This window comes from Grus americana, chromosome 4 (genome assembly GCF_028858705.1).
Source record: "Grus americana isolate bGruAme1 chromosome 4, bGruAme1.mat, whole genome shotgun sequence".
Classification (NCBI taxonomy): Eukaryota; Metazoa; Chordata; class Aves; order Gruiformes; family Gruidae; genus Grus; species Grus americana.
The window spans coordinates 29,061,969-29,075,274 of NC_072855.1; the positions used below are offsets into that span (position 1 = coordinate 29,061,969).

General features: G+C 35.6%; 1 protein-coding gene across 12 annotated transcripts in view; it reads right to left on the minus strand.

Annotated features, from left to right (window-relative positions):
* FRYL (FRY like transcription coactivator) overlaps window positions 1-13,306 on the minus strand; it is a 181,300-nt gene that overhangs the window by 63,951 nt on the left and 104,043 nt on the right. For 9 of the 12 annotated variants that reach the window (XM_054823073.1, XM_054823072.1, XM_054823065.1 and 6 more), the window contains 13 exons: window positions 13,217-13,261; window positions 9,826-9,929; window positions 9,090-9,198; window positions 8,042-8,128; window positions 7,202-7,373; window positions 6,362-6,494; window positions 6,004-6,111; window positions 4,496-4,733; window positions 3,680-3,865; window positions 3,500-3,586; window positions 2,429-2,697; window positions 1,812-2,007; window positions 687-811 (listed from right to left, as the gene is read on the minus strand). In XM_054823073.1, coding sequence (XP_054679048.1) covers window positions 687-811; window positions 1,812-2,007; window positions 2,429-2,697; window positions 3,500-3,586; window positions 3,680-3,865; window positions 4,496-4,733; window positions 6,004-6,111; window positions 6,362-6,494; window positions 7,202-7,373; window positions 8,042-8,128; window positions 9,090-9,198; window positions 9,826-9,929; window positions 13,217-13,261 — 1,859 coding nt within the window. The remainder of the gene's footprint in view (window positions 1-686; window positions 812-1,811; window positions 2,008-2,428; window positions 2,698-3,499; window positions 3,587-3,679; window positions 3,866-4,495; window positions 4,734-6,003; window positions 6,112-6,361; window positions 6,495-7,201; window positions 7,374-8,041; window positions 8,129-9,089; window positions 9,199-9,825; window positions 9,930-13,216; window positions 13,262-13,306) is intronic. The other 3 variants (XM_054823075.1, XM_054823068.1, XM_054823069.1) reach the window with 1 other exon arrangement.

A 13,306-nucleotide genomic window follows, 5' to 3' on the forward strand; every position in this document is an offset into this window, starting at 1 on the left:
AGTAAATTGACAGAACAAGTGCCTTGGCACCGATATAACTCTGCTACAGTAGATCACAGTTACCAGCACCCAACCTAATCCACATGTCATCGGTACAACATATGAGAAAGGTGTATTAGTTATGAAGTTAAGGGAAGCTTACTCATGAAAAAAAGGGCAGGGGGGTGGGGACGGATGCATCATGAATTTCAGAACCTTCAGCATTAGTCAGAAAACAGTTTAACTGGTTTTTTTTTCAGCTTGATCCAATGGTCTCTTTTTAGAATACAGTTATCATGTATCTCCTACACACAAAGTGCTCAGAAACATATGATGTTGGCAATACCAATAAGGAGAGTTTAGTAACTCTTACAAACATGATTATCATTAACATTTCAAATATTAGTAGTCCACACAGCCTGTTATTTCATTTAAGGGCAGCCTTTAACATCAATAAAAGGCAGCTGTTTATTGTTTCAACTAACTTCTTTTTCTTTATGTAGACATGACCTCAACGTGTCTATCTAATAAAGATTATTAGAGGTTGAAATAATTTTATCACACTACTAAATGCTAGGAAAGATAATCAGTTTTCACAGCTGTTTTAAAATTCTGGAAAGAAAAAAACCCGCCAACCTTTTTTTTCTGAGCTCTGACTCCCCAGCTTTGTAATCAATTAGCATAAAAACAGATGAAACACCAGTTACCTAAAAGCTCCTGGGTTGGTCCTGCCAAGTCCCAGCACAAGGGATTCTGTAATTTCCATGCTCTCAGAGCGCATCATTGGAACTATGTGCTTAAACAGGGAGGAAGGGGATGGAATGCCAATGATCTAAGAAAAAAAACAGAAGAAAACAGAATGAAGTGGTTACCAAACAATCAGGTGGTGTTGACATTAAAACGTCTGCTGTAATTTAACAGTCTTCTCACACTGATCAGCGATTTAAAATGATAAAAATGAAATTTTTGATCTTTGACATGGAAAAAGACTTTCTGAAATAGTAAAGTAGTATTAACTACTTCTCCATTCCTTGTATAATTGAGTTTTCATTGTCAGATGACAATGAATGGCTCAATACGATAAGCAGATGCTTTGCATGTTTACCGTATCTGCCCTCCTTAGGGAGAGGAAGCAGACTTCTTGTGTCCAACTCCTTAGACTCCATTGTGGGTCTCACAAAGAACAAAGCTTTCAGTCTACAGTTTCTCAGATTTAGGGAAAGGATCTTGGTAACAAACAAGTGGAATAGGCTGCTTCTGCCAAAAATCTGCTGCATAGGCCATGAGTTATCTACACCTCTACCGTACCTTCTACAGGAAGCCAAAAAGAAGAACAAAAAGAAGCAAAGCAGCAAAAAAACCCCAAAACAAACCTGCAGGTGATAGGAAGCAAGGCAGACAGAAAACTGTCTGTGGTTGGGAAAAGCACAACAAGATACATCATGGCTGAATAGGTCACTGTTTCAGTTACTGAGGTGAGAGGCTATTTGCTCAGAATTGCAGAAGTCTACTGACAGCAAAACCACCTCCTTAATGGTAAATAAAACATTTCCTCATTACCACTAGATAAGCCTTTACAACTAGGTTAACGTTCTCTTGACATGATTAGATTCTGTGTTAAAAAAACATAAGCAGAAAAGCCTCTACAGCACAGATTGGGAGAAACGAACAGAAACACTATCCTAAACAAATGAAACACAATGTGTGTGAAAACATGTTTTAATATAAAATTACAACACTTTCAAAGAATCATGACAGTTATTCTAAGCCTCAGGTCTTTCTACTTCCAATAACATGTAGACTTATTTAGAGTAAGGATTAGAACCACCTACTCTTGAATCAATGCTATAACCACTGTCAGGAGTAGACGCCAGCGTCTCAGGAGGGGAACATCTCACAGAGCCTGTGGAGGAGGAGGAGTTTGAAGAAGATGCTGCACTGCAGCAAAGAATCAGGTAGTTTCTCCAGAGCCCAATATAGGAGTCACTGCTTGTAGTAGTATTCACTTTCTTTGCATTGATAGGGCTGCTATTAAAAACAAAACAAAACATCTCAGCATAGTAAATAAAGCTTACCAGGTTTTCCCTTTGTTTTACTACTGAATTTATTTTTCAATTAGGTACATGCCATTGCTTCCAAAATTGTTAACACAGTAAACTCTGAATAAATCATTCAGAATAGAACTGTACATCAACAATGTATGCTTTTATAGTCAAATTTGTTGAACTACGATATGGCCAAAGGCATGAATTAATTAATCTTTACAACAAATAACTTTTTTCCAGATAGAACTGCTTTAATTTTTTGTTATATAAAGCTGAATTAAACCCACAGAAAACATTAACAGGGCATATGTCACCTCACTGAAACATAATGACATTACGATGATGATAAATGTTGAAAGAATACTCATTATAGTATGTTGCATTTACTTTAGGAATTAACTTACTTGATATCCACTTGTGGAGACAGCAGTTGTAGTCTGGTATAAGCAAACGTCCAAGCGTAGCTTACAGCTGTTGGGCAGTGTTTTGGAAGATTTTCCTGTTTCATAAAACTTGAGAGGCTTATAATCCATGGGTCTTGGCCTTGAGTCACATGTGCAAATATCCATATATGTGATGGACTGACCACATCAAACTGGTGGCTGATTGGGGAGGAATTCCAGTCAGCCAGAGTTTGCAAATCTATTGAACTGGGACAGTACAATAAAGTAGTCTGTGTGCATAAAAAAAGAGAACAAGGCAATATTTAATACCCATGTATATTAAAAAACAACCTCTTCATTGTTAAATATCTAATAAAGTATTAGTGTCAAAACCACATCTGGAATAGATAGAACATATTACTTAATTATGTGTTGGGCTTTTTTTACAGAAGTTCCTAATGTAAACAGTTATATAAATGTGTTGTTTGGAAAGGAATGGGATAGTAGGAAATAGTAAATTCTAGAAACAAGCCCTTTCACTCATGATGACTTAATTCTTCCAAAAGATTCGGGACTCTGAAAGCCTTACTACTGAATTCCAACCTGTTTCCTAAACCTAAAACCAGAAGGGCTTCTCCTTGATAATTAAGAGTTAATGATAAATATGGAATTCAGTTGATATTCATTGATAGTTATTACAGCTTTCATCATGGATAAAGGACACATAGACTGTTAGACACTGTAAAAAAAAAAGCAGTGGTCTTTCTTTCAAAGAAATTGTAATCTATGAGCAAGATGATAAAAAACAGATATAGCTGTCTCTGTGTGTATGGTGGTAATAACGACACACTATCAATCCGAAAGCGTACAATGGTGGTGTCGGCCTCACAACATTCCTCAAGTTTTTTGAGGTGTTTGTTTTTTTGGTTTGGTTTTTGGTTTGGTTGGGTTTCTTTGTTTTAAGGTGATAAATTGCTGATAAAGTTAGCATGAATATAGTGACACTATCACTTGAAATATATACAATTTATTTGGGATGGTTTTGCAGAATTACCTCATCTTGCATCCAACTTAACATAAAAACTCTCCTACCTGGTCAGCCCCAGTGAGATGGATGAAACTCTCCAGGATAGTAGCACTTAGTCTGTCCATTACATCAATAGCCAACTCATCATCACTCTACAAAAGACAAAACACAAAGCATAAAAAGCTCAAAGTCAAGAGAAAAGCAATTTCCTTAAGCAGTCAGAAGAATGGGTCATCGATTCTCACCTTAGAAATGTCTAAAAGTGTGAACAAGGCCCTTATTTCTCTAAGAACGCTGACAGCTAATCTCCTGGTGGCAGGCCTTGTGCTGCAAAGGATGACCAAAGCAAAGCCTTCCACTACGTGAAATACACTGGAATAAAGGGTCCTCTCCAGAGGAAGGCCATGGGCAGCCCCATTGGATACACCACGCTAAGAAAAAGATCGCAGAAGTTAAGCAAATTAAGAAAAAAAAGTAAAACACAACCAAGCTACAGTTCCATTACTGGCAATGGCAGAATTAATCACCAGGTATTTAGATCTTGTCTGGCTACTAGTCAAATTTTGCATTATGAGAATGACATAATATCATCTATCTCTCTGAATTCAGTCCAAACGAGTATCACAAGAAAGTCTTTCTTATTTCGCTTTCTCATGAGAATGATGCAGTGAGGGCAAAATTAAAAATACACAAGTAATACTCTTACATATAGGATTGTATAAAATTATTTGAACCCTTTCTGTTCATTAAAAAAACCAAACTTTTTTTTTTTCTAGTTCTACTGTTTAAACATTGCTACTTAAAATAGTTCCAGTTACACATGATGACTTTTGATATAAGCAAAAATGTGGCCATGAATTAGTGTTTAGGGAATACTTAATAATATTAAAGTAATTTTTTGGCAAAAATACTGATTTAAAATAATAGATCTAAAAATCTTCAAGCACTGAAAGAAAGTAAGCTCAGTTTTTATTACTTAACAAAACTAATAGAGACTACTAATAAAATTGTATGTAGATTCAAACTACATTTTAACATCAAAGGACCTTATTTAGAAATACCTGAGAATCTTGGTTTTTATTGTGCATTTGGGCTGCTTGTTTCCACTGATTTATGAGCTGCACTAACATTTTTACTGCATTGTCAAGAAGCGTTGGGTGGACATCAGTCACTTCACGCACAATAAAATATACAAATCCTGAAAGAACATCTTCCCGCCAATCTGGAAAATCAAGCATTAATGCTTGGAGAGTATTGAAAGCCAAGGCACGAAGTTCTTCATCCATATGAATTGTCAGCCTGTTTAGAAAAAACAGTGGTATCATCACCCCAGATTGGCATACTCTTAACCAGCCTTTATAAATTCAAGTTTGGTGTTAAGTCTTACTTCTTTACTGTACAATGGAGAATACTTCCAACACAGATGCATTTTCTGCACTGAATACATCTGAAACTGGCTGCTAACAGAAGGCACTATTACTACAGCAAAATAATGCAAGACCTAGCAAAACTTTTCAAGAGAGATAGTCAAGTCTTTCAATATAGGCACATCTTTGCATGCATCTGAGCAATTCAGAGCTCAGTGAGCAGGCACCCTGTGACGTACAGGTTATTTTTGCCAAATTAAAATTGAAAAGAACAGATTATTTTTGCAGATAAAGCAGCTCAGCCCACTATGGTAGAAGAAACTTATCCAATACTGCATTATTACTTAATATTTCATGTCTTTTAAGTGATTTTTGACACTGAAGAAAAAGTGTTGGAAAAATCTTATTCTCTCGCATTATTACTAACTTTTTATATATGTAACAACACATTATATGCAAATGAATTTATAATTTCAAAGCTAAAAAGCTATCCTGTATTTCTGCACCAAGATGATTTTTCTATTAAAAATAAAAAATTAAAGAGGAAGGTTTATCACCTCTAGTAATACATAAAGACTGTCTGCACGTACCACCAACCACATATTCTTACTGAATGCTCAGTTTAGCCACCTGCAAACACCTGGCTGTCCAGTTGTCTCAACTACTTGTCAGTACTGATAAGGCACATTCAATTTAAATTGAGATAAAAGAGGGAAGTATATGGGTAGTGTTGGATAAAAAAAATAAAAATAGAAGAAGGAAGCAGGATTAGTAGAGACAAGGAAAAAAGTTTCCCATAAGTGTCTCGTCTCACATTTTGGTAACATTGAACAAGAATGCCTTTATGATTGTTTACTATTAGCAATAGGAAGGGGAAAAAAAAAGAAAGAAAGAAAAGAAAAAATGGGAAAAGTTTGATAGTAGTAATAAAAAAAACCAAGACAAATTCAAAAAAACAAAGCAACAGAAAGAAATCCCTACTTTTCAAAAAATTCTCTCTAAAAATAAGTGCAGGTCTTCAGAATAAATTTATGTCCTGCTACTCTGGCCAGTAACACCTGACCAGCTGCAGAAGTTAAGCAGGAATAGGAAGAATGGATTCTGTACACAGTGGTCTCACACTACATCGTGCACTGATAAACTCTCACACACACAGCATTTAAAAAGAAACATCCACTAAGAGCAGAATTTATTTCCCTTACCTTGCAAGCAATTCAATGAGGTCAGTCCTGCTCATGCCATCTGGAATCAGTCTTGGGATAGCAGCGATACAAGTTCTGAACAAATCTATCTTAGGTTTTCTCTCACCCCTACAAAAACAGTTTATAACCAACAAAACAACAGGAAAATCTACTTCAGTACACCACAAATAGTTTCAATTTCATGTCAAAACTAAGGAGCTAACAAAAAAATTTATAATTAATTAATAAAATTAGCATTCATTTAATAGTCAAGTAAAAACTCAATAATTAAAATGTGTTCATGATGGCATCTGCAACATTACAGCATAAAAATAATGACATAACTGTGACAGTGAAAATATTGTAATTCAGTACATACGTAATCATGTCTTCAGGTTCCTTATTGGACATCTGCACACTAGTCATGCACATGGGCCTTCCAACTTCTTTGTCCAAATGCCTAAGAATGCTATCTAGCGCTTTTCTGACTTGAGGGTAGTATATGGACATTCCTGAAAAGCCAAAGAGTTCTGATCATCTCTTTCATTTGTTCTCATCTAATTTTCACATTTTTGTTAAAATACTTGCCACTTATTCATCTTAAGACAAATTTCTTGTACAAAAGATGACACGAAACACACACTTTAAGCGTCAAAAGAAAGGCACGTTACAGGAGTAGTAGTAGGTATTATGTGAAAGTAGAACTTTCTTTCAGAAAGAACATAAACAAAGAAGCAACCATTAGTTGCTTTTCTGTTTTCTCAATTCCAAGCGTTTTACTTCTAGTTTAAATTTTACATGTTGAAACAGTCCTTTAGAGATGACTACCTCATCCACAGTAGATCAACAAAGCACAAGGATAAAAACTGGTTTACTCCACTTCAGCTGTGGGACATTTGGGACATTCTAGAGAGACATCAAGGGAACAAAAATTGCCATGCTATTTACCACACTAATTGCACTCAGGCTTCTTTGTGCTAATATGGCAGTGCAAAACAATTTTAAAAAAGCCACAGATTTGGTCTTAGACACCCAAAGGTCAATATTTTCTAGCAGTCCTCCCTAAAGAATCAAAGCAATTCTGTTAAAACAGACTATCATTAGATTATCACTAACAAAATAAATACAGAAATAAAATTACACAAATGTACTGCTTGACAATAATTGAGAATGTATACACACGCACTGGAATGCCAAATTACAAAAGAATACAACATACCTATAACTTTTGCTTCCTCATCTGTCAGTGTTTTATTAAGAAAAATTTTCTTCACGCGCAGAGTATTTCCTGAGGGAAGAACGACTCCTGTTGTTGGCATTGGTGGTTCACCATCTTTCTGCTGCAAGCTATCTGCTATGACAAGGAAGACTCTGAGGCCGATATTCATCCTCTTCAATAGCAAAAAAGGGAATGAAAAGGAAAGAGAAAACAGAAGGAATTTTAACATTAAAGTAACACTGATGAGGGAAAACACAAATTGTATTTTTCCTCTCTTTAAGAGAGACAGCAGTATGGTTCCAGTAGGACAGGCATTATTTAAATGTTACCTAGGAGGGTAATGAAAGTAACAAGAATAAAGTTTAGGCCTTCAGTGCCTCCCCACAACTCTGATTCCAGTTAACTAACTCGACACAGGCTAGTATACCAAATATTTTAGAGTACAGGGCACTAAAGGACTTAATATGAATTTCAAGAATTACATACTGAAGACAGACATTGCTTAAACATGCCATCTGTTAGGTAGGGTCTTGAACCAGAAGAGCTAGGTACAACTTTCCTGAAAAAAGGCTTTACAGTTATACTGTAACAAAAATTCACACATACGGAAGGAAATTATTGTTGAAATGACTCTCAACTGTTGCACTGCTGCTAGGGTACTCACCAGAAATGAAACAGCAATTGTGCACAACTACAATCACTTCTTCAGTTTTAGCAGAACATCCCTTCAGATATTTATTAATCTGCTTTCATCACGGCTCAATAATAGTTAACCGCTTTCCCCCAAAAAATCCCCCAATGCTCTATTCTTGCTGCATGCAAGTAATGAGCTTTTATTACCTCTGGATTAATAGTGAAGGTTTTAGGAGATTTTCCAACACTAAGAAGATCGAATATTATTTCTTTCATTGCGAAATCCAAACGTTCCTATAAAGGAAAACAGATTGATACGATCATCTCTTTTCTGTTAATATGCATAATTTAATTTCTTGGCTTTGCACAGGTGCTGGGTATCATGTCTTAAAAGTTTAAAAAAAAAGTTTTAAAAAATATTCCTTTTTTCCTATTTATTCTTATGACTTAATGTTCTTTTTTAAATACAGTATAATTCAACACAGCTCATCCCCTGATATGGTTGAATCATTTCTCCTGAAAAAAATTCCCAGGCAATTCTGCTCAGGTCAAACACATTTCTACAAATGAGCTGAACTGGTTTAGATAACTAAAAATTAGAGATAAAAAGAGGGAGCTCTAGGAAACAAATATAATAAACAGAGAAGGGTTGTGTGTCCTGCCTCATCCCTGTATGACCAGAAACAAATAATTTTGGAAGCTGAAGCACAGACAAGCTATCTGTAAGACAGGAAAACATGTCTCTAACCTATAAGGTTATAGATGAATGAGAGTTTATCTTGTGAGATCATATCTTGCATGTTGCTATTGAGACAACAGAAGCACCTAATATAAATCATAATGCAATACTGCATGCATTCCGTATTTTTTCTGTCTACAGAGCCTAGTCTCCAGGCTAAACATAAGTGGATATTACTGTTCAAATACCTTGTCCCTTATAAAAATATTATAGTGGCATATACTAATTATATTAGAGTGTGTATATATATCTATATACACACAACAGTGTAATAAAAATGAACATATTAATCATCATAATGTTCATACACGAAAGTTACTGAAGTTTAAGTAAAATAATTTTGCCACTACTAGAAACAGAATGAGCCTTTCATTTGTTATACATATTTGGGGAAATACTAGTCAAGATATAAGACCATTAATTTAGTGCAAATATTTCAAAACCGAACCTTAAATTTACATTTCTTCCAAATAATGTTCATCCTATTCTTATAGTTCTACCTAGATATATTCTTACCTGAGCAATGAACTGAATAATCTTCACAAATATATTCAGAGGTGTGTCTCGTGGGACCACACTACGTGATCCTTTTGGAAAAAGTGCTGAAACAATGCTCATGAGACGGCTACAAGAATTTAGAAACAAAAAGAAATTTAAAAAAAACTTTTAAAAATAACTTTTTTATAATAGCACAGATGCTACAATTCAAATCTCTAAGAGTGTGGTGGGGTTACTATGAAATAATATAAAAGCATATGACAGGGAGGACCACCTACAGAAAGTTACAGCCCTCTGCTGTCACAGGCAACAGTATCATGGGTTCATTTATAAAGCGACCACGATCCTGCTTTACACTAGTTAGAAATAGTCAGGAGGAGGGGCTAAATCTGAATGACTATTCCAAATCCTCATAATGCTCATTTATAAAGAAAACCTTTTCATTTCCAGCCCATAGTTAGTGATGGCCACTTCATATCCATATATTCATATTTGTTCTTGTACCATTAGTGCCTTTTAAATTTCCTGCTGCTTATCTCTCTGCCCTCTTCTATCCCTGCAAAGACAATCATAGACGAGTCTTTCTCCTCATCAAAGTAATCAAGTTCTTTTGGTGTTCTCTAGTAAGATGAAGTCTTTGTTCCCCCGTTTACTCAACTAGACCATCCCTGAGCTGGCTTCAAGATCTCTTTTGAGATCACTAGGGGGAAAAAACCCCCACCAATCAATAAAGTCATTTGCATAATGAACTTACCTTTGAGTTACAGTGTTGCTTTCACATTTTATTCTAATAACATAAACCCACAATAACCTATACAAAGATTCCAGTGCAACTCGGGACATTTTGGGATCTTTATTCTGTAAAATAAATGAAAAATACAGTTACTGTTGCCTGTGAGACACTCAGAAAATTCTATTATTACTCTTTTGACAATATTTTCAAATTTTTTTAACCATGAAAACTGGTGTGTTTAATACTGACTACAAGTTTCAATGTGTTTTCAGAAAAACAACCGTGTATTACATATTGCCAATACTACCTGAATATTTAACTAGCAATTCCAGATTATTTTACGCATGTTTCTCACTCCGAGAGCAGATGAGTAACTTAAAAGCACATATTCCTCTTGAGATGAACACCAAGGGTGTACTGCTTCCAAGAACTTTTCTCAGAAAGCCATTGGTAACGAATACCCACTTTATAGCAAAGTAACTTCTAGTTTGTCTAAAGTATGGGAGTAGCTGCTTTGGATCAGGTACAAAGTCTAAGTCCATCATTCTGTTTATGACAGCAGACAGTAGCAGGTGCAGAGGAAAAGAGTGCAAAACAGGGCAGGCACACAAGGATGCGTCTCTGGGTGTGCACTGCAGGCTTCACCCAGCTTAGCTGTTTCCTGTGGGCTGTATTAGTGTTTACTCACTTCCAGTTACTGCACTCACTTCAACTGTTATTGTAACAGTTAAGCTAGTTTTTTCTTGAATTAATATAAAATCTTGCGGCATAATTCAGTTTAAATTATGCACTGTATGAAAAACAATTATTTTTTGTCTTAAAGGGGCTACTAAAAGTTTACCTTTGCTCCTCCTAGCTATTAGACTGTATAAAACAGCAAGTAACTAACATTCTTCATACTAATGCCAGCAACCCCCTTTACAACTAGTGATTCTTGGTGTATTTATAAGCTTGAAGTGTCCAGTGAGACTCTTGGAATTGGCCATACGTATGAGCTTATGAACAGAATAAATGATTGCCAGTTGTCATCTTTTGAGGCATTCTTTCAATTAAAAAAAAAACAAAACACAAACCCAAACAAACCAAAAGCAAGAAACCCAAAAAAACCCAAACAAAAGCAACAAAAAACCAACAACAGAATCCCAAAAACATACCATGCCCATCTCCAGTGAAGTCTCTCTGTTTCAAGTCATATCTATATGATGGCTTGAACCTAACCAATTCCACATTTTGTGGCCTCTACCACGAGCCAATGAGTGAGAATGGCAGAGTACTTTGTCCTCCCAGGACAAGTGGGGTGCAATTTCACAAAGGGTGTAAGTGGATCTAAGACCATACTGTTCAAAAAGAGATGGTGTCCTCCTTGGTTCCCTCTTCTGCAATCTCACTGCTCCCTTTGCATTGGCTCTAGCAGTAAGAAAAGTCAACTCAGATCAGTAAGGTAATCCAAATAATTTCATGGCCATGTCTGTGCAATAGACTACACAAAGGAGAATAATTTGGATGGCTTTAGCACAGGTGGGTTGGGACTACTGGTTTGGGCAGCAGCTTACTTTAAGAAAGGCTGAAAGTCTATCACAAAAATCACAGAGGTGAAAGTGGTGCTTCACAGACAGATAACATACATGACTTTATCAGAATATTAGAGGAATAGCTTAACCCAGTCTATGTGAGTGATAATGCTGTTCTACCCTCCCTTCACACTCAACGTGTTCCTGCTGTCACCTCTGAAATAGCACACCTGCAACTAGACAGCGGGTAGATTTAGGAAGGTGATCTGGACAAAAACTAACCAGCAAGAAGTTACACGTGTCCCTGGTTAGTATTCAGACAGGTAACTGTCCCACTGTCCAGTTAATTTACCAGCAGCAGTTGTGTTAGGAAGAAGCAAACACTCATAATTATACGAGAAAGCGAAACTGTGATAGCTTTGATTTTAACCAATTTAAATGGCAAAACCCCCATGATATTATTACTTATATTTAATCTACAGGCCAACAGTTCTTGATGTTCGAAGTAGGCTGGTGAATTCATTGGTACACGTATTATCAAAGTCTATCTGAAATGCGGTGTCTAGAACAGAGCAATGCTTCAGTTTCCTTATTTCTGATATTCCAAAGGGGAGATTAATTTACAGGTCTAGAAGAAAACCAAAAATTTACTATTGGCTTTCAATCATCCAATCAAAAAGTGGTATACATAGCAGATATTTTACCATGTGTTAACAACATTCCATCTGTTCAGAGGTTTATCATCCAATATAGCTACTTCTGATTAGTTATGACAAAGTTTGCTTCTTTTTTAAATAAAAAAAAGAATACATGAGGAGGCATTCACCTTTTAAACAAGGGTTACAAAATAAATACAGCAGTACTTCTAATTTCTTAAGCACTGAAAATTTTCATTATCTCTTCCTATAACTAGGAAACTAAACAATTATGCTAGAAGAAAATGGCTTTTGGGGTCTAATTTATGGCACACTTCTTGTATACTTGGTGTTAATATATTAGTATTTCCTTTTCTCTCTGAGATGACTGCAACTAGAATGCAGTACATATGCCTATGTAACTCATCAACCTGGCTGAATTTCAGTCATTTTAGCTGACGCCTGTCAGATTTTAAAGCACTCTATCTGGATTTTTTTTTCCAAACATAGGGTTTTTTTAAAATCCTAGAAATTTAACATAAATTATATCAGCGGACTATGGAATAAGTGGTCAAGAACTGAATTACTGTTACAAACCCCAAAAAAGTAAGAGCCAATCTACAGTAGTCTTACATGACACATTGAGTCAATGAAACATATCTCAATGAAGGCAAGAAACAAAATAGCATTTTTTCCATGTTAGTCAAATGTAGTCACTTACTGAAGAAAGTACTTTTTAATACTGATGTTAAACTTTTCTTCTGTTCTGAACTAAAAGAATTTCTATTTTTTAAAACCTGCAAAACCAACAGTGTAAAAGTCTTTCAAGTTAGTGTACTGCAAGTCATCATAGTAAATCAGTTTCACATTTTTTAATTGTGAAAATGTTTTCAAGTTTGCTCACATGCAAGACACTTTTTGAAATGAATTAACAGAAAAAACCATACATCCGAATAGGCAGTTTACTTCCAGTGGAAACATGCACTGCTGTTCAGGGAAACTAGCTGTGATATTGATACTCAACCTCACAAAGCCACATTTTCACCCTCAAGGAAAAACCGATACTAGACAATTTTCTGATCTTTCTCCTTTACTCCCTGGCAAGAAAAATGGATCTTTGAAACATTAGCTATTCTAGTCCTGTTGCCTCTTAACATACTAACAGCAGTTTTACAAAGAAAGGAAAGCACAAAATACAACAATTAACAAAAAAAAAAACCAAAACAAAGCAACATTTCACTGAGTTATAACAACATATTAACTCACCTGCAGTGTTTCTATTTGTTTTCTGATACTGTTGTTAGATGGCATCTAAATAAAGCAATGTGAGACAGCAAAACATAACAAACATGAGAA